Source organism: Oncorhynchus clarkii, chromosome 6 (assembly GCF_045791955.1).
Source record: "Oncorhynchus clarkii lewisi isolate Uvic-CL-2024 chromosome 6, UVic_Ocla_1.0, whole genome shotgun sequence".
NCBI lineage: Eukaryota > Metazoa > Chordata > Actinopteri > Salmoniformes > Salmonidae > Oncorhynchus > Oncorhynchus clarkii.
In genome coordinates, this window is record NC_092152.1 from 985079 (window position 1) to 1008138 (window position 23060).

Sequence of the window (23060 nt, forward strand, 5' to 3'; positions counted from 1 at the left end):
TCCATATCCTCTATACCACCCACCTGGTAGTGTGGTGGATGGGACTACCAGCTCTCTGTAACCTAGAAGACAACCAGTGGGTCCATCTCCTCTATACCACCCACCTGGTAGTGTGGTGGATGGGACTACCAGCTCTCTGTAACCTAGAAGACAACCAGTGGGTCCATCTCCTCTATACCACCCACCTGGTAGTGTGGTGGATGGGACTACCAGCTCTCTGTAACCTAGAAGACAACCAGTGGGTCCATCTCCTCTATACCACCCACCTGGTAGTGTGGTGGATGGGACTACCAGCTCTCTGTAACCTAGAAGACAACCAGTGGATCCATATCCTCTATACCACCCACCTGGTAGTGTGGTGGATGGGACTACCAGCTCTCTGTAACCTAGAAGACAACCAGTGGATCCATATCCTCTATATCACCCACCTGGTAGTGTGGTGGATGGGACTACCAGCTCTCTGTAACCTAGAAGACAACCAGTGGGTCCATATCCTCTATACCACCCACCTGGTAGTGTGGTGGATGGGACTACCAGCTCTCTGTAACCTAGAAGACAACCAGTGGGTCCATCTCCTCTATACCACCCACCTGGTAGTGTGGTGGATGGGACTACCAGCTCTCTGTAACCTAGAAGACAACCAGTGGATCCATATCCTCTATACCACCCACCTGGTAGTGTGGTGGATGGGACTACCATGCTCTCTGTAACCTAGAAGACAACCAGTGGGTCCATCTCCTCTATACCACCCACCTGGCAGTGTGGTGGATGGGACTACCAGCTCTCTGTAACCTAGAAGACAACCAGTGGGTCCATCTCCTCTATACCACCCACCTGGTAGTGTGGTGGATGGGACTACCAGCTCTCTGTAACCTAGAAGACAACCAGTGGGTCCATCTCCTCTATACCACCCACCTGGTAGTGTGGTGGATGGGACTACCAGCTCTCTGTAACCTAGAGGACAACCAGTGGGTCCATCTCCTCTATACCACCCACCTGGTAGTGTGGTGGATGGGACTACCAGCTCTCTGTAACCTAGAGGACAACCAGTGGGTCCATCTCCTCTATACCACCCACCTGGTAGTGTGGTGGATGGGACTACCAGCTCTCTGTAACCTAGAGGACAACCAGTGGGTCCATATCCTCTATACCACCCACCTGTTAGTGTGGTGGATGGGACTACCATATACCACCCACCTGGTAGTGTGGTGGATGGGACTACCAGCTCTCTGTAACCTATAAGACAACCAGTGGATCCATATCCTCTATACCACCCACCTGGTAGTGTGGTGGATGGGACTACCATGCTCTCTGTAACCTAGAAGACAACCAGTGGGTCCATCTCCTCTATACCACCCACCTGGCAGTGTGGTGGATGGGACTACCAGCTCTCTGTAACCTAGAAGACAACCAGTGGGTCCATCTCCTCTATACCACCCACCTGGTAGTGTGGTGGATGGGACTACCAGCTCTCTGTAACCTAGAAGACAACCAGTGGGTCCATCTCCTCTATACCACCCACCTGGTAGTGTGGTGGATGGGACTACCAGCTCTCTGTAACCTAGAGGACAACCAGTGGGTCCATCTCCTCTATACCACCCACCTGGTAGTGTGGTGGATGGGACTACCAGCTCTCTGTAACCTAGAGGACAACCAGTGGGTCCATCTCCTCTATACCACCCACCTGGTAGTGTGGTGGATGGGACTACCAGCTCTCTGTAACCTAGAGGACAACCAGTGGGTCCATCTCCTCTATACCACCCACCTGGTAGTGTGGTGGATGGGACTACCAGCTCTCTGTAACCTAGAAGACAACCAGTGGGTCCATCTCCTCTATACCACCCACCTGGTAGTGTGGTGGATGGGACTACCAGCTCTCTGTAACCTAGAAGACAACCAGTGGATCCATATCCTCTATACCACCCACCTGGTAGTGTGGTGGATGGGACTACCAGCTCTCTGTAACCTAGAAGACAACCAGTGGGTCCATCTCCTCTATACCACCCACCTGGTAGTGTGGTGGATGGGACTACCAGCTCTCTGTAACCTAGAAGACAACCAGTGGGTCCATCTCCTCTATACCACCCACCTGGTAGTGTGGTGGATGGGACTACCAGCTCTCTGTAACCTAGAAGACAACCAGTGGGTCCATCTCCTCTATACCACCCACCTGGTAGTGTGGTGGATGGGACTACCAGCTCTCTGTAACCTAGAAGACAACCAGTGGATCCATATCCTCTATACCACCCACCTGGTAGTGTGGTGGATGGGACTACCAGCTCTCTGTAACCTAGAAGACAACCAGTGGATCCATATCCTCTATATCACCCACCTGGTAGTGTGGTGGATGGGACTACCAGCTCTCTGTAACCTAGAAGACAACCAGTGGGTCCATATCCTCTATACCACCCACCTGGTAGTGTGGTGGATGGGACTACCAGCTCTCTGTAACCTAGAAGACAACCAGTGGGTCCATCTCCTCTATACCACCCACCTGGTAGTGTGGTGGATGGGACTACCAGCTCTCTGTAACCTAGAAGACAACCAGTGGATCCATATCCTCTATACCACCCACCTGGTAGTGTGGTGGATGGGACTACCATGCTCTCTGTAACCTAGAAGACAACCAGTGGGTCCATCTCCTCTATACCACCCACCTGGCAGTGTGGTGGATGGGACTACCAGCTCTCTGTAACCTAGAAGACAACCAGTGGGTCCATCTCCTCTATACCACCCACCTGGTAGTGTGGTGGATGGGACTACCAGCTCTCTGTAACCTAGAAGACAACCAGTGGGTCCATCTCCTCTATACCACCCACCTGGTAGTGTGGTGGATGGGACTACCAGCTCTCTGTAACCTAGAGGACAACCAGTGGGTCCATCTCCTCTATACCACCCACCTGGTAGTGTGGTGGATGGGACTACCAGCTCTCTGTAACCTAGAGGACAACCAGTGGGTCCATCTCCTCTATACCACCCACCTGGTAGTGTGGTGGATGGGACTACCAGCTCTCTGTAACCTAGAGGACAACCAGTGGGTCCATATCCTCTATACCACCCACCTGTTAGTGTGGTGGATGGGACTACCAGCTCTCTGTAACCTAGAAGACAACCAGTGGGTCCATCTCCTCTATACCACCCACCTGGTAGTGTGGTGGATGGGACTACCAGCTCTCTGTAACCTAGAGGACAACCAGTGGGTCCATCTCCTCTATACCACCCACCTGGTAGTGTGGTGGATGGGACTACCAGCTCTCTGTAACCTAGAGGACAACCAGTGGGTCCATCTCCTCTATACCACCCACCTGGTAGTGTGGTGGATGGGACTACCAGCTCTCTGTAACCTAGAGGACAACCAGTGGGTCCATATCCTCTATACCACCCACCTGGTAGTGTGGTGGATGGGACTACCAGCTCTCTGTAACCTAGAAGACAACCAGTGGGTCCATATCCTCTATACCACCCACCTGGTAGTGTGGTGGATGGGACTACCAGCTCTCTGTAACCTAGAAGACAACCAGTGGGTCCATCTCCTCTATACCACCCACCTGGTAGTGTGGTGGATGGGACTACCAGCTCTCTGTAACCTAGAGGACAACCAGTGGGTCCATCTCCTCTATACCATCCACCTGGTAGTGTGGTGGATGGGACTACCAGCTCTCTGTAACCTAGAGGACAACCAGTGGGTCCATCTCCTCTATACCACCCACCTGGTAGTGTGGTGGATGGGACTACCAGCTCTCTGTAACCTAGAGGACAACCAGTGGGTCCATATCCTCTATACCACCCACCTGGTAGTGTGGTGGATGGGACTACCAGCTCTCTGTAACCTAGAAGACAACCAGTGGATCCATATCCTCTATACCACCCACCTGAGTGTGGTGGATGGGACTACCAGCTCTCTGTAACCTAGAGGACAACCAGTGGATCCAAATCACATTTTATTTTATTTCACCGAATACAACAGGTGTAGTAGACCTCACAGTGAAATGCTGAATACAACAGGTGTAGGAGACCTCACAGTGAAATGCTGAATACAACAGGTGTAGTAGACCTCACAGTGAAATGCTGAATACAACAGGTGTAGTAGACCTCACAGTGAAATGCTGAATACAACAGGTGTAGTAGACCTTACAGTGAAATGCTGAATACAACAGGTGTAGTAGACCTCACAGTGAAATGCTGAATACAACAGGTGTAGTAGACCTTACAGTGAAATGCTGAATACAACAGGTGTAGTAGACCTTACAGTGAAATGCTGAATACAACAGGTGTATTAGGCCACACAGTGAAATGCTGAATACAACAGGTGTAGTAGGCCACACAGTGACATGCTGAATACAACAGGTGTAGTAGACCTCACAGTGAAATGCTGAATACAACAGGTGTAGTAGACCTCACAGTGAAATGCTGAATACAACAGGTGTAGTAGGACTTACAGTGAAATGCTGAATACAACAGGTGTAGTAGACCTCACAGTGAAATGCTGAATACAACAGGTGTAGTAGACCTCACAGTGAAATGCTGAATACAACAGGTGTAGTAGACCTCACAGTGAAATGCTGAATACAACAGGTGTAGTAGACCTTACAGTGAAATGCTGAATACAACAGGTGTAGTAGACCTCACAGTGAAATGCTGAATACAACAGGTGTAGTAGACCTTACAGTGAAATGCTGAATACAACAGGTGTAGTAGACCTCACAGTGAAATGTTGAATACAACAGGTGTAGTAGACCTCACAGTGAAATGCTGAATACAACAGGTGTAGTAGACCTCACAGTGAAATGCTGAATACAACAGGTGTAGTAGACCTTACAGTGAAATGCTGAATACAACAGGTGTAGTAGACCTCACAGTGAAATGCTGAATACAACAGGTGTAGTAGACCTCACAGTGAAATGCTGAATTCAACAGGTGTAGTAGACCTTACAGTGAAATGCTGAATACAACAGGTGTAGTAGACCTTGCAGTGAAACGCTGAATACAACAGGTGTAGTAGACCTTGCAGTGAAATGCTGAATACAACAGGTGTAGTAGACCTTGCAGTGAAATGCTGAATACAACAGGTGTAGTAGACCTTGCAGTGAAACGCTGAATACAACAGGTGTAGTAGACCTTGCAGTGAAACGCTGAATACAACAGGTGTAGTAGACCTTGCAGTGAAACGCTGAATACAACAGGCTCTAACCAATAGTGCGATTTTGTTTTGTTTTTTAAGTACAAAAATAGGTTTTAGGTGAACAGGTAAGTAAAGAAATAAAAACAACAGTGAAACATAACAGAAGAGGGGCTGTGTACGCTAGAGGGGCTGTGTACGCTAGGGGGGCTGTGTACGCTAGAGGGGCTGTGTACGCTAGAGGGGCTGTGTACGCTAGAGGGGCTGTGTACGCTAGGGGGGCTGTGTACGCTAGGGGGGCTGTGTACGCTAGAGGGGCTGTGTACGCTAGGGGGGCTGTGTACGCTAGGGGGGCTGTGTACGCTAGAGGGGCTGTGTACGCTAGAGGGGCTGTGTACGCTAGGGGGGCTGTGTACGCTAGAGGGGGGCTGTGTACGCTAGAGGGGCTGTGTACGCTAGAGGGGGGCTGTGTACGCTAGAGGGGGGCTGTGTACGCTAGAGGGGGGCTGTGTACGCTAGAGGGGGACTGTGTACGCTAGAAGGGGACTGTGTACGCTAGAGGGGGGCTGTGTACGCTAGAGGGGGGGCTGTGTACGCTAGAGGGGGGGCTGTGTACAGGCACCGGTTAGTTGGGCTAATTAAGCTGATATGTACATGAATGTATAGTTAAAGTGACTATGCATTGATGAAACAGAAAATAGAGCAGCAGTGTAAATGAGGGGTTTCGGGGGGGGCACACAATGCAAATCGTCCAGGGAGCCATTTGATTACCTGTTCCGGAGTCATGGCTTGGGGGTAAAAGCTGTTGAGAAGCCTTTTGGACCTAGACTTGGCGCTCCGGTAGCGCTTGCCGTGCGGTAGCAGAGAGAACAGTCTATGACTGGGGAGGCTGGAGTCTACACCCAGTGATGTACTGGGCCATTCGCACTACCCTCTGTAGTGACTTGCAGTCAGAGGCCGAGCAGTTACCGTACCAGTCAGTGATGCTCTCGATGTTGCAGCTGTAGAACCTTTTTGAGGATCTCAGGACCCATGCTAAATCTTTTTTGTTTCCTGAGAGAGAATAGGCTTTGTCGTGCCCTCTTCACGGCTGTCATGGTGTGTTTGGACCATTCTAGTTTGTTGGTGATGTGGACGCCAAGGAACTTGAAGCTCTCAACCTGCTCTACTGAAGCCCCGTCGATGAGAATGGGGACTTTCTCGGTCCTCCTTTTCCTGTAGTCCACAATCATCTCCTTTGTCTTGGTTACGTTGAGGGATAGGATGTTATTCTGGCACCACCCGGCCAGGTCTCTGACCTCCTCCCTATTGGCTGTCTAGTCGTTGTTGGTTATCAGGCCTACCACTGTTGTGTTGTCCGCAAACTTAAAGATGGTGTTGAAGTTGTGCCTGGCCATGCAGTCCGTCTCCTCTATACCATGTTTCTTGTAGGATTACAATGTCTGCATTTTTTTTAATTCTTTGGTGAAGTCAAGTTTCCCGCTCATTAGATCAAAGGCCGATGACCTCAGGCCATCTGCCTCGGATGAGATAGTGAAGACTTTATGAAACAAAGTGTTAGTCGTGTGGTTTGGGCAGAGCCTGCTGAGATCTCCCCACCAACACAGCAGCAGTGTGATGAACAGCCCCAGTCGAGTTTGTTCCTTAACCCTCTGTTATCCAGCTACATCGTGCAGGACCTGATGGAGACAGATCTGTATAAGCTGCTGAAGACCCAGCACCTGAGCAACGATCACATCTGTTACTTCCTGTACCAGATCCTGAGAGGCCTGAAGTACATCCACTCAGCTAACGTCCTGCACCGCGACCTCAAACCCTCCAACCTGCTGCTCAATACCACCTGTGATCTAAAGGTACAGAACCCTGACCTCTGATCCCTGCCCCTCATCCCCTAATGTACTGCTCTGTGGGGCAGAGAAAATTGTGCTGTTTTACAGCAAATGTCCTTAGATTTAAAAAATATATTTTTTATGCCTACTGCTCATTATCATCTGTTATCTAGAGGTACAGAACCCTGACCCTAATGTCCTGCACCGAGGCCTAAACCTACTGCTCATTATCATCTGCGACCTCAAATTTGTGGATTGAATTTTACAAAATAGCACCAGGTCCACCCACTCGTCTCTCTCCACCCTCTTCTCTACCCTCCTCTCCTCCCTTCTCTCCTTTCTAATCTCCTCCCCCTCCTTAGATCTGTGACTTTGGTCTTGCACGTGTGGCTGACCCGGACCATGACCACACAGGCTTCTTGACAGAGTACGTTGCGACTCGTTGGTACCGTGCGCCTGAGATCATGCTCAACTCAAAGGTGAAATGCAACAGCTCAATACACCACTACACTACAGCAACCCATATTAGTCTATAATACACCACAACAACCCATATTAGTCTATAATACACCACAACAACCCATATTAGTCTACAATACACCACTACACTACAACAACCCATATTAGTCTACAATACACCACTACACTACAACAACTCATATTAGTCTACAATACACCACAACAACCCATATTAGTCTATAATACACCACAACAACCCATATTAGTCTATAATACACCACAACAACCCATATTAGTCTACAATACACCACTACACTACAACAACCCATATTAGTCTACAATACACCACTACACTACAACAACTCATATTAGTCTACAATACACCACAACAACCCATATTAGTCTATAATACACCACAACAACCCATATTAGTCTATAATACACCACAACAACCCATATTAGTCTACAATACACCACTACACTACAACAACCCATATTAGTCTACAATACACAACTACACTACAACAACCCATATTAGTCTACAATACACCACAACAACCCATATTAGTCTATAATACACCACAACAACCCATATTAATCTATAATACACCACAACAACCCATATTAGTCTACAATACACCACTACAACCCATATTAGTCTACAATACACCACTACACTACAACAACCCATATTAGTCTACAATACACAACTACACTACAACAACCCATAGTAGTCTATAATACACCACAACACAACAACAACCCATATTAGTCTACAATACCCCACTACAACAACCCATATTAGTCTACAATACCCCACTACAACAACCCATATTAGTCTACAATACCCCACTACAACAACCCATATTAGTCTACAATACCCCACTACAACAACCCATATTAGTCTACAATACACCACTACACTATAACAACCCATATTAGTCTACAATACCCCACTACAACAACCCATATTAGTCTACAATACACCACTACAACAACCCATATTAGTCTACAATACACCACTACACTACAACAACCCATATTAGTCTACAATACACCACTACACTACAACAACCCATATTAGTCTACAATACCCCACTACAACAACCCATATTAGTCTACAATACACCACTACAACAACCCATATTAGTCTACAATACACCACTACACTACAACAACCCATATTAGTCTACAATACCCCACTACAACAACCCATATTAGTCTACAATACACCACTACACTACAGCAACCCATATTAGTCTATAATACACCACAACAACCCATATTAGTCTACAATACACCACTACACTACAACAACCCATATTAGTCTACAATACCCCACTACAACAACCCATATTAGTCTACAATACACCACTACACTACAACAACCCATATTAGTCTACAATACACCACTACACTACAACAACCCATATTAGTCTACAATACCCCACTACACTACAACAACCCATATTAGTCTATAATACACCACTACACTACAACAACCCATATTAGTCTACAATACACCACTACACTACAACAACCCATATTAGTCTACAATACACCACAACAACCCATATTAGTCTACAATACACCAATACACCACAACAACCCATATTAGTCTACAATACACCACTACACTACAACAACCCATATTAGTCTACAATACACCACTACAACAACCCATATTAGTCTACAATACACTACAACAACCCATATTAGTCTACAATACACCACTACACTACAACAACCCATATTAGTCTACAATATACCACTACACTACAACAACCCATATTAGTCTACAATACACCACAACAACCCATATTAGTCTACAATACACCACAACAACCCATATTAGTCTACAATACACCACAACAACCCATATTAGTCTATAATACACCACAACAACCCATATTAGTCTACAATACACCACTACACTACAACAACCCATATTAGTCTACAATACCCCACTACAACAACCCATATTAGTCTACAATACACCACTACACTACAACAACCCATATTAGTCTACAATACACCACTACACTACAACAACCCATATTAGTCTACAATACCCCACTACACTACAACAACCCATATTAGTCTATAATACACCACAACAACCCATATTAGTCTACAATGCACCACAACAACCCATATTAGTCTACAATACACCACTACACTACAACAACCCATATTAGTCCACAATACACCACTACACTACAACAACCCATATTAGTCTACAATACACCACTACACTACAACAACCCATATTAGTCTACAATACACCACAACAACCCATATTAGTCTACAATACACCACAACAACCCATATTAGTCTACAATACACCAATACACCACAACAACCCATATTAGTCTACAATACACCACTACAACAACCCATATTAGTCTACAATACACTACAACAACCCATACTAGTCTACAATACACCACTACACTACAACAACCCATATTAGTCTACAATACACCACTACACTACAACAACCCATATTAGTCTACAATACACCACAACAACCCATATTAGTCTACAATACACCACAACAACCCATATTAATCTACAATACACCACTACACTACAACAACCCATATTAGTCTACAATACACCAATACACCACAACAACCCATATTAGTCTATAATACACCACTACACTACAACAACCCATATTAGTCTACAATACACCACTACACTACAACAACCCATATTAGTCTACAATACACCACAACAACCCATATTAGTCTACAATACACCACTACACTACAACAACCCATATTAGTCTACAATACACCACAACAACCCATATTAGTCTACAATACACCACTACACTACAACAACCTGTATTAGTCTACAATACCCCACTACAACAACCCATATTAGTCTACAATACACCACTACAACAACACTTATTAGTCTACAATTTATTTTTTTATTTAACTAGTCAAGTCAGTTAAGAACAAATTCTTATTTTCAATGACGGCCTAGGAACAGTGGGTTAACTGCCTGTTCAGGGGCAGAACGACAGATTTTACCTTGTCAGCTCAGGGACTTGAACTTGCAACCTTCTAGTCCAAAGCTCTTACCACTAGGCTACCCTGCCGCCCCAATATAATATAACACTACAACAACCCATATTAGTCACCACGACAACTACCCATATTCGTCTACAATACACCACTACACTACAACAACTCATATTAGTCTACAATACACCACAGCAACCCATATTAATCTACAATACACCACTACACTACAACAACCCATATTAGTCTACAATACACCACTACACTACAACAACCCATATTAGTCTATAATACACCACAACAACCCATATTAATCTACAATACACCACAACAACCCATATTAGTCTATAATACACTACAACAACCCATATTAGTCTACAATACCCCACTACAACAACCCTTATTAATCTACAATACACCACTACACTACAACAACCCATATTAGTCTACAATACACCACTACACTACAACAACCCTTATTAATCTACAATACACCACTACAACCCATATTAGTCTACAATACACCACTACACTACAACAACCCATATTAGTCTACAATACCCCACTACTACAACCCATATTAGTCTACAATACCCCACTACAACAACCCATATTAGTCTACAATACACCACTACACCACAACAACCCATATTAGTCTACAATACACCACTACACTACAACAACCCTTATTAATCTACAATACCCCACTACACTACAACAACCCATATTAGTCTATAATACACCAATACACCACAACAACCCATATTAGTCTACAATACACCACTACAACCCATATTATTCTACAATACTGCACAATATAATGTACATAAACCTGTCTGTAATATACATGACGCAGGCTTGTTTTGAGATCAAACCTCTCTGTCTGTAATATACATGACTCAGGCTTGTTTTGAGATCAAACCTCTCTGTCTGTAATATACATGACTCAGGCTTGTTTTGAGATCAAACCTCTCTGTCTGTAATATACATGACTCAGGCTTGTTTTGAGATCAAACCTCTCTGTCTGTAATATACATGACTCAGGCTTGTTTTGAGATCAAACCTCTCTGTCTGTAATATACATGACTCAGGCTTGTTTTGAGATCAAACCTCTCTGTCTGTAATATACATGACTCAGGCTTGTTTTGAGATCAAACCTCTCTGTCTGTAATATACATGACTCAGGCTTGTTTTGAGATCAAACCTCTCTGTCTGTAATATACATGACTCAGGCTTGTTTTGAGATCAAACCTCTCTGTCTGTAATATACATGACTCAGGCTTGTTTTGAGATCAAACCTCTCTGTCTGTAATATACATGACTCAGGCTTGTTTTGAGATCAAACCTCTCTGTCTGTAATATACATGACTCAGGCTTGTTTTGAGATCAAACCTCTCTGTCTGTAATATACATGACTCAGGCTTGTTTTGAGATCAAACCTCTCTGTCTGTAATATACATGACTCAGGCTTGTTTTGGGGATATTGGTGAGGATGTCGTAGGATTTGTTTAGCGACCGAGAGTAAAGAGAAAAGCTCCCTCGCTGCGGGACGGACCAGATAGAGTCACGCACTGTGCCACTTTGTGATTGTTCGCCCAGGCAGACCAGCCAATCGATGCTAAGCTTATTTGTGTCCCGGGGGGTGGAGTCATCATTGCTTTTAGTTAGCGCTATGAGTCATGGAAGACAACAAGCCAATAACCAGTGAGAGGTTAGGGATTTATGACCCTCTGGCAATAGCAATTAGACTGTCCTGTTGTCTCCCTCCCTGTCCTGTGCAACTCGAGGATCCATCAGCCAGGGGACATGTATGTGCTGTATTAATGCTAGAGGTTACTATACGTATCTGCTGTATTAATGCTAGAGGTTACTACAGCCAGGGGACATGTATCTGCTGTATTAATGCTAGAGGTTACTACAGCCAGGGGACATGTATCTACTGTATTAATGCTAGAGGTTACTACAGCCAGGGGACATGTATCTGCTGTATTAATGCTAGAGGTTACTACAGCCAGGGGACATGTATCTACTGTATTAATGCTAGAGGTTACTACAGCCAGGGGACATGTATCTGCTGTATTAATGCTAGAGGTTACTACAGCCAGGGGACATGTATCTGCTGTATTAATGCTAGAGGTTCCTATGTGCTGTGTTAATGCTAGAGGTTCCTATGTGCTGTGTTAATGCTAGAGGTTCCTATTTGCTGTGTTAATGCTAGAGGTTCATATGTGCTGTATTATTGCTAGAGGTTCCTATGTGCTGTATTAATGCTAGCCTTTCCTCTCTCAGGGTTACACCAAGTCTATTGATATCTGGTCTGTGGGCTGCATCCTGGCTGAAATGCTCTCCAATAGACCCATCTTCCCCGGGAAGCACTACCTGGACCAGCTCAACCACATACTGGGTACACACACACACACACACACATTTCAACCACATACTGGTTACAAACACACACACACACACACAGCTCAACCACGTACTGGGTACACGCACATATACACACACACACACACACAGCTCAACCACGTACTGGGTACACGCACATATACACACACACACACACACACAGCTCAACCACATACTGGGTACACACACACAGCTCAACCACATACTGGGTACACACACACACACACACACACACACACACACACACACACACACACACACACACACACACACACACACAGCTCAACCACATACTGGGTACACACACACACACACAGCTCAACCACGTACTGGGTACACACACATATACACACACACACACACAGCTCAACCACGTACTGGGTACACACACACACAGCTCAACCACATACTGGGTACACACACACACACACACAGCTCAACCACATACTGGGTACACACACATATATACACACACACACACACAGCTCAACCACGTACTGGGTACACGCACATATACACACACACAGCTCAACCACATACTGGGTACACACACATATACACACACACACACACACACACACACACACACACACACACACACACACACACACACACACACAGCTCAACCACATACTGGGTACACACATATACACACACACACAGCTCAACCATATACTGGGTACACACACACACACACACACACACACACACACACACACACACACACACACACACACACACACAGCTCAACCACGTACTGGGTACACGCACATATACACACACACACAGCTCAACCACATACTGGGTACACACACATATATACACACACACAGCTCAACCACGTACTGGGTACACGCACACACACAGCTCAACCACATACTGGGTACACACACACACACACTCACACACAGCTCAACCACATACTGGGTACACACACATATACACACACACACACACACACACACACAGCTCAACCACATACTGGGTACACACACACACACACACACACACACACACACACACACACACACACACACACACACACACAGCTCAACCACATACTGGGTACACACACATACACACACACACACACACAGCTCAACCACATACTGGGTACACACACACACACACACACACACACACACACACACACACACACACACACACAGCTCAACCACATACTGGGTATACACACACACACACACACAGCTCAACCACATACTGGGTACACACACACACACACACACACAGCACACACACACACACACACACACACACACACACACACACACACACACACACACACACACACACACACAGCTCACACACACACACACACACACACAGCTCACACACACACAGCTCAACCATATACTGGGTACACACACACACACACAGCTCAACCACATACTGGGTACACACACGCACACACACACAGCTCAACCACATACTGGGTACACACACACACACACACAGCTCAACCACATACTGGGTACACACACACACACACACACACAGCTCAACCACATACTGGGTACACACACACACACACACAGCTCAACCACATACTGGGTACACACACACACAGCTCAACCACATACTGGGTACACACACACACACACAGCTCAACCACACACACACACACACACACACACACACACACACACACACACACACACAGCTCAACCACATACTGGGTACACACACACACACAGCTCAACCACATACTGGGTACACACACACACACACACACACACACACACACACACACACACACAGCTCAACCACATACTGGGTACACACACACACACACACACACACACACACACACAGCTCAACCACATTCTGGGTACACACACACACACACAGTTTGATATTCAACAATTGTTGTATGTCTCCCTCTAGCTGTTGAGCTGACCCCTGGTGTCATGTCTCCCTCCAGCTGTTGAGACACAAAGTATTAATTTATTTTTATATGTGCAGGGACATTGTTTTGTTGTTTTGTTTGTTTTGCACCGTCATTTTATACTCCACCTCTGGGCACCATGTTTCCATCTGTGTTCACTTTTCCAGCTGTTGAGCTGACCCCTGGTGTCATGTCTCCCTCCAGCTGTTGAGCTGACCCCTGGTGTCATGTCTCCCTCTAGCTGTTGAGCTGACCCCTGGTTTCATGTCTCCCTCTAGCTGTTGAGCTGACCCCTGGTTTCATGTCTCCCTCTAGCTGTTGAGCTGACCCCTGGTGTCATGTCTCCCTCTAGCTGTTGAGCTGACCCCTGGTTTCATGTCTCCCTCTAGCTGTTGAGCTGACCCCTGGTGTCATGTCTCCCTCTAGCTGTTGAGCTGACCCATGGTGTCATGTCTCCCTCTAGCTGTTGAGCTGACCCCTGGTTTCATGTCTCCCTCTAGCTGTTGAGCTGACCCATGGTGTCATGTCTCTAGCTGTTGAGCTGACCCCTGGTGTCATGTCTCCCTCTAGCTGTTGAGCTGACCCCTGGTTTCATGTCTCCCTCTAGCTGTTGAGCTGACCCCTGGTTTCATGTCTCCCTCTAGCTGTTGAGCTGACCCCTGGTTTCATGTCTCCCTCTAGCTGTTGAGCTGACCCATGGTGTCATGTCTCTAGCTGTTGAGCTGACCCCTGGTGTCATGTCTCTAGCTGTTGAGCTGACCCCTGGTGTCATGTCTCTCTCTAGCTGTTGAGCTGACCCCTGGTGTCATGTCTCCCTCTAGCCGTTGAGCTGACCCCTGGTGTCATGTCTCCCTCTAGCTGTTGAGCTGACCCCTTGTGTCATGTCTCCCTCCAGCTGTTGAGCTGACCCCTGGTGTCATGTCTCCCTCTAGCTGTTGAGCTGACCCCTGGTGTCATGTCTCCCTCTAGCTGTTGAGCTGACCCCTTGTGTCATGTCTCCCTCCAGCTGTTGAGCTGACCCCTTGTGTCATGTCTCCCTCCAGGTATCCTAGGGTCTCCTTCACAGGAGGATCTGAACTGCATCATTAACATCAAGGCCAGGAACTACCTGCTGTCTCTCCCGCTGCGCTGCAAGGTCCCCTGGAACCGCCTCTTCCCCAATGCTGACCCCAAAGCTCTGGACCTGCTGGACAAGATGTTGACCTTTAACCCCCACAAGAGAATCGAGGTAGAGGAGGCTCTGGCTCACCCTTACCTGGAGCAGTACTATGATCCTACAGATGAGGTAATGACCCCTGACCCTGGCTCACCCTTACCTGGAATAGTATTACAACCTTACAGATGAGGTCATGACCCATGACCCTAGCTCACCCTGACCTGGAGTAGTACTACGGCCCTGCAGTTGAGGTAATGAACCCTGACTCACTCTTACCTGGAGCAGTACTACGGCCCTAGAGATTATGTAATGACCCCTGACCCTGACTCACTCTTACCTGAAGCAGTACTACGGCCCTACAGATGAGGTAATGAACCCTGACCCTGACTCACTCTTACCTGGAGCAGTACTACGGCCCTACAGATGAGGTAATGACCCCTGACCCTGACTCACTCTTACCTGGAGCAGTACTACGGCCCTACAGATGAGGTAATGAACCCTGACCCTGACTCACTCTTACCTGGAGCAGTACTACGGCCCTACAGATGAGGTAATGACCCCTGACCCTGACTCACTCTTACCTGGAGCAGTACTACGGCCCTACAGATGAGGTAATGACCCCTGACCCTGACTCACTCTTACCTGGAGCAGTACTACGGCCCTACAGATGAGGTAATGACCCCTGACCCTGACTCACTCTTACCTGGAGCAGTACTACGGCCCTACAGATGAGGTAATGACCCCTGACCCTGACTCACTCTTACCTGGAGCAGTACTACGGCCCTACAGATGAGGTAATGACCCCTGACCCTGACTCACTCTTACCTGGAGCAGTACTACGGCCCTACAGATGAGGTAATGACCCCTGACCCTGACTCACTCTTACCTGGAGCAGTACTACGGCCCTACAGATGAGGTAATGACCCCTGACCCTGACTCACTCTTACCTGGAGCAGTACTACGGCCCTACAGAAGAGGTAATGAACCCTGGGGTTAAAGTTCTGTCACTGCGATGGATTTCCATCATATGGATGAGTAAAACTAATATATACAGTGCATTCGGAAAGTAGTTAGACCCCTTGACCTTTTCCACATTTTGTTACATTACAGCCTTATCCTTATTCTAACATTGACTAGGGGGGGAACAATTTAATCAATCTACACACAATACCCCATAATGACAAAGCAAAAACAGGTTCTTAGAAATGTTTGCAAATAATAACGGAAATATCACATTTACATAAGTATTCAGACCCTTTACTGAGTACTTTGTTGAAGCACCTTTGGCAGCGATTACAGCCTCGAGTCTTCTTGGGTATGACGCTACAAGCTTGGCACACCTGTATTTGGGGAGTTTTTCCCATTTCCTGCAGATCCTCTCAAGCTCTGTCAAGTTGGATGGGGAGCGTTGCTGCACAGCTATTTTCAGGTCTCTCCAGAGATGTTCGATCGAGGTCAAGTCCGAGCTCTGGCTGGGCCACTCAAGGACATTCAGAGACTTGTCCCGAAGCCACTCCTGCATTGTCTTAGCTGTGTGCTTAGGGTTGTTGTCCTGTTGGAAGGTGAACCTTCGCCCCAGTCTGAGGTCCTGAGTACTCTAGAGAAGGTTTTCTTCAAGGATCTCTCTGTACTTACATCCGTTCATCTTTCCCTCGATCCTGACTAGTCTCCCAGTCGATACCGCTGAAAAACATCCCCACAGCATGATGCTGCCACCATCATGCTTCACCGTAGGGATGGTGCAAGGTTTCCTCCAGAAGTGGCACTTGGCATTCAAGCCGAAGAGTTCAATCTTGGTTTCATCAGACCAGAGATTCTTGTCGGTGCCTTTGGGCCAACTCCAAGCAGGCTGTCATGTACCTTTTATTGAGCAGTGGCTTCCTTCTGGCCACTCTACCATAAAGGCCTGATTGGAGTGCTGCGGAGATGGTTGTCCTTCTGGAAGGTTCTCCCATCTCCACAGAGGAACTGTAGAGCTCTGTCAGAGTGACCATCGGCTTCTTGGTCATCTCCCTGACCAAGACCCTTCTCCCCCGATTGCTCAGTTTGGCCGGGCGGCCAGCTCTAGGAAGAGTCTTGGTGGTTCTAAACTTCTTCTATTTAAAAATGTGTTCTTAGGGACCTTCAATGCTGCAGACATTTTTTGGTACCCTTCCCCAGATCTGTGCCTCGACACCATCCTGTCTCTGAGCTCTACGGACAATTCCTTCGACATCATGGCTTGGTTTTTGCTCTGACATGCACGGTTAACTGGGGGACCTTATATAGACAGGTGTGTGCCTTTCCAAATCATGTCCAATCAATTGAATTTACCACAGGTGGTCTCCAAGTTGTAGAAACATCTAAGGGATTTTTTATGGAAACCGGATGAACCTGAGCTCAATTTCGAGTCTCATAGCAAAGGGTCTGAATACTTTTGTAAATAATGTATTTCTGTTTTTTTTTATACATTTGCAAAAATTTCTAACCTGTTTTCACTTTGTCATGGTGGGTTGTGTGTAGATTGCTGATGTAAACATTTTAGAATAAGGCTGTAACGTAACAAAATGTGGAAAAAGTCTAAGGGTATGAATACTTTCTGAATGCAGGTGAAATTATTATTTTGGATTATAAAACATCTAAAACTAGATAGAAAGTGTATAAATTATAATGGGGCAATATTTATATACATTATAATGGACCGATGTTTATATACATTATAATGGGCCAATGTTTATATACATTATAATGGGCCAATGTTTATATACATTATAATGGACCAATGTTTATATACATTATAATGGACCAATGTTTATATACATTATAATGGACCAATGTTTATATACATTATAATGGACCAACGTTTATGTACATTATAATGGACCAATGTTTATATACATTATAATGGGCCTATATATATACACACACACACACACACACACACACACACACACACACACACACACACACACACACACACACACACACACACAGTGGGGCAAAAAAGTATTTAGTCAGCCACCAATTGTGCAAGTTCTCCCACTTAAAAATATGAGAGAGGCCTGTAATTTCCAGGTACACTTCAACTAAGACAAACAAAATGAGAAAAAAAAATCCAGAAAATCACATTGTAGGATTTTTTATGAATTTATTTGCAAATTATGGTGGAAAATAAGTATTTGGTCACCTACAAACAAACAAGCAAGCAAGATTTCTGGCTCTCACAGACCTGTAACTTCTTCTTTAAGAGGCTCCTCTGTCCTCCACTCATTACCTGTATTAATGGCACCTGTTTGAACTTGTTATCAGTATAAAAGACACCTGTCCACAACCTCAGTCACACTCCAAACTCCACTATGGCCAAGACCAAAGAGCTGTCAAAGGACACCAGAAACAAAATTGTAGATCTGCACCAGGCTGGGAAGCCTGAATCTGCAATAGGTAAGCAGCTTGGTTTGAAGAAATCAACTGTGGGAGCAATTATTAGGAAATGGAAGACATACAAGAGCACTGATAATCTCCCTCGATCTGGGGCTCCACGCAAGATCTCACCCCGTGGGGTCAAAATGATCACAAGAACGGTGAGCAAAAATCCCAGAACCACACGGTGGGACCTAGTGAATGACCTGCAGAGAGCTGGGAACAAAGTACCAAAGCCTACCATCAGTAACACACTACGCCGCCAGGGACTCAAATCCTGCAGTGCCAGACGTGTCCCCCTGCTTAAGCCAGTACATGTCCAGGCCCGTCTGAAGTTTGCTAGAGAGCATTTGGATGATCCAGAAGAAGATTGGGAGAATATCATATGGTCAGATGAAACCAAAATATAACTTTTTGGTAAAAACTCAACTCGTCGTGTTTGGAGGACAACAAAAAAAAATTACAGGCCTCTCAACTTTTTAAGTGGCAGAACTTGCACAATTGGTGGCTGACTAAATACTTTATTGCCCCACTGTATATATATGTACACACACACACACACACACAGTTAGTCAGAAGTTTGCATCCACTTAGGTTGGTGTCATTAAAACTTGTTTTTCAACCACTCCACAAATTTCTTGTTAACAAACTATAGTTTTGGCAAGTCTGTTACGACATCTACCTTGTGCATGACACAAGTCATTTTTCCAACAATTGTTTACAGACAGATTATTTCACTTAATCACAATTCCAGTGGTTCAGAAGTTTACATACTTTGTCTTTAAACAGCTTGGAAAATTCCAGAAAATGATGTCATGGCTTTAGAAGCTCCTGATAGGCTAATTGACAACATTTGAGTCAATTGGAGGTGTACCTGTGGATGTCTTTCAAGGCCTACCTTCAAACTCAGTTCCTCTGCTTGACATCATGGGAAAATCAAAATAAATCAGCCCAAGACCTCAGAAAATAAATTGTAGACCTCCACAAGTCTGGTTCATCCTTGGGAGCAATTTCCAAATATCTGAAGGTACCATGTTCATCTGTACAAACAATAGTACGCAAGTATAAACACCATGGGACCACGCAGCCGTCATACCGCTCAGGAAGTTGACGCGTTCTGTCTCCTAGAGATGAACGTACTTTGTTGAAAAACGTAAAATTAGTCCCATATTGACATAACCTGAAAGGCAGCTCAGCAAGGAAGAAGCCACTGGTCCAAAACCACCATAAAAAAGCCAGACTACAGTTTGCAACTACACATGGGGACAAAGATCGCACATTTTGGAGAAATGTCCTCTGGTCTGATGAAACAAAAATAGAACTGTCTGGCCATAATGACCATCGTTCTGTTTGGAGGAAAAAGGGGGAAGCTTGCATGCCAAAGAACACCATCCCAACCGTGAAGCACGGGGGTGGCAGCATCATGTTGTGGGGGTGCTTTGCTGCAGGAGGGACTGGTGCACTTCACAAAATAGATCACATCATGAGTAAAGAAAATTCTGTGGAGATATTGAAGCAACATCTCAAGACATCAGTCAGGAAGTTAAAGCTTGGTCACAAATGGGTCTTCCAAATGGACAATATACCCCAAGAATACTTCCAAAGTTGTGGCAGAATGGCTTAAAACCTCTCTAGGCTAGGGGGCGGTATTTTCACATCCGGGTGAAAAGTGTGCCCAAAGTAAACTGCCTGCTACTCAGGCCCAGAGGCTAGGATATGCATAATATTAGTAGATTTGGCTAGAAAACACTCTGACGTCTGAGTATAACAGAACTTATTTGGCAAAACCCCGAGGACAAACCATCCAGAATTTTTTTTTTGATGTCACTCTCTTTTCAATGGTTTCCAAGGGGATCTGGATTTCTGAGGCACTTGCTTACAGTTCCTATCGCTTCCACTGGATGTCAACAGTCTATAGAAATTGGTTGATGTTTTTCCTTTGTGTAATGAAGAAGTAGCCCTGTTCAGAATGAGGGCCGAGTGAAGTGTACTGTTTGTTAGAGGCGCGTGACCTGAAAACCTCGCTCCACTTTGTTTTCCTCTGTATTGAACGCAGTTTATCCCGTCTTCAAATGTATCGATTATTTACGTTAAAAAATACCTAAAGTTGTATTAGGAAAGTTGTTTGAAATGTTTGGACAAAAATGACAGTTTATGAGATATTTTGAAGTAATGTTGCTCGAGTTGGAACCAATGTTTTTCTGGATCAAATGGACATTTTGGAGATAGAACGACGGAATTAATAGAACTAAGGACCATTTGTGATGTTTATGGGACATATTGGAGTGCCAACAGAAGAAGCTCTTCAAAGGTAAGTCATGAATTATATATATTTCTGACTTTTGTGTTGCGCCTGGCAGGTTAAAATATGATTGTCTGTTTGTTGGGGTCTGTCCTCAGATAATCGCATGGTTTGCTTTCGCCGTAAAGCCTTTTTCAAATCTGATATGTTGGCTGGATTAACAAGTGTAGCTTTAATTTGGCGTATTGCATGTGTGATTTCATGAAAGCGTAATATTTATAGTAATTTCATTTGAATTTGGCGCTCTGACATTACACCGGACAAAGTCAAGGTATTGGATTGGCCATTACAAAGCCCTGAACTCAATCCTTTAGAAAATTTGTGGGCAGAACTGAAAAAAACGTGTGCGTGCAAAGAGGCCCACAAACCTGTCTCAGTTACACCAGCTCTGTCAGGAGGAATGTGACAAAATTCACCCAATTTATTGTGGGAAGCTTGTGGAAGGCTACCCGAAATGTTTGACCCAAGTTCAACAATTTAAAGGCAATGCTACCAAGTACTAATTTAGAGTATGTAAACTTCTGACCCACTGGGGATGTGATGAAAGAAATAAAAGCTGAAATAAATCATTCTCTCTACTATTATTCTGACATTTCACATTCTTAAAATAAAGTGGTGATCCTATCTGACGTAAGACAGGGAATTTCTACTAGGATTAATTGTCAGAAATTGTTTAAATGTATTTGGCTGAGGTGTATGTAAACTTCCGACTTCAACTGTGTATGTATATGTGTGTGTGTATATGTGTGTGTATATATATATATGTATGTATGTATGTATGTATGTATGTATGTATGTATGTATGTATGTATGTATATATGTATATATGTATATATGTGTATATATATATATGTATATGTATATATACCACCCTACAGAGATAATAAACCCTGACCCTCGTTTAGACCCTAACCTCCTGTGTCTCTCTCTCTCTCTCTCTCTCGCTCTCGCTCTCGCTCTCTCTCAGCCTGTAGCCGAGGCTCCTTTCAAGTTTGACATGGAGCTGGACGATCTCCCCAAAGAGACCCTGAAGGAGCTGATCTTTGAAGAGACGGCTCGTTTCAACACAGTCTGCAGGTCCTAACCTATAGAACCAGGTACAAACAGCAGACAGGGCCTTATGAGGTTCTGCCCAAGTATGGTGAATAATAGGGGGTCATTTTGGACTGCCTTTGTTGAAGGTGCTCTGGATAGCTCCCTCTCTCTCTAACAGCTCTCTCTAGCAGCTCTCTTTCTTTAGCAGCTCTCTCTAGCAGCTCTCTTTCTTTAGCAGCTCTCTTTCTTTAGCAGCTCTCTCTAACCTCTCTCTCTCTCTAACAGCTCTCTCTCAGCTCTCTCTCTAACAGCTCTCTCTCTAACAGCTCTCTCTCTAACAGCTCTCTCTCTAACAGCTCTCTCTCTAACAGCTCTCTCTCTAACAGCTCTCTCTCTAACAGCTCTCTCTCT

The 23060-nt window shown here is 45.3% G+C and overlaps 1 protein-coding gene across 1 annotated transcript in view; it reads left to right on the top strand.

Moving 5' to 3' along the window:
• Nucleotides 1–23060, top strand: part of LOC139410546 (mitogen-activated protein kinase 1) — a 59969-nt gene that overhangs the window by 33314 nt on the left and 3595 nt on the right. Inside the window, exons 3-7 of the mRNA XM_071155819.1 lie at nucleotides 6783–6972; nucleotides 7311–7427; nucleotides 12732–12846; nucleotides 15801–16042; nucleotides 22582–22711. Coding sequence (XP_071011920.1) covers nucleotides 6783–6972; nucleotides 7311–7427; nucleotides 12732–12846; nucleotides 15801–16042; nucleotides 22582–22698 — 781 coding nt within the window. The 3' untranslated portion in view covers nucleotides 22699–22711. The remainder of the gene's footprint in view (nucleotides 1–6782; nucleotides 6973–7310; nucleotides 7428–12731; nucleotides 12847–15800; nucleotides 16043–22581; nucleotides 22712–23060) is intronic.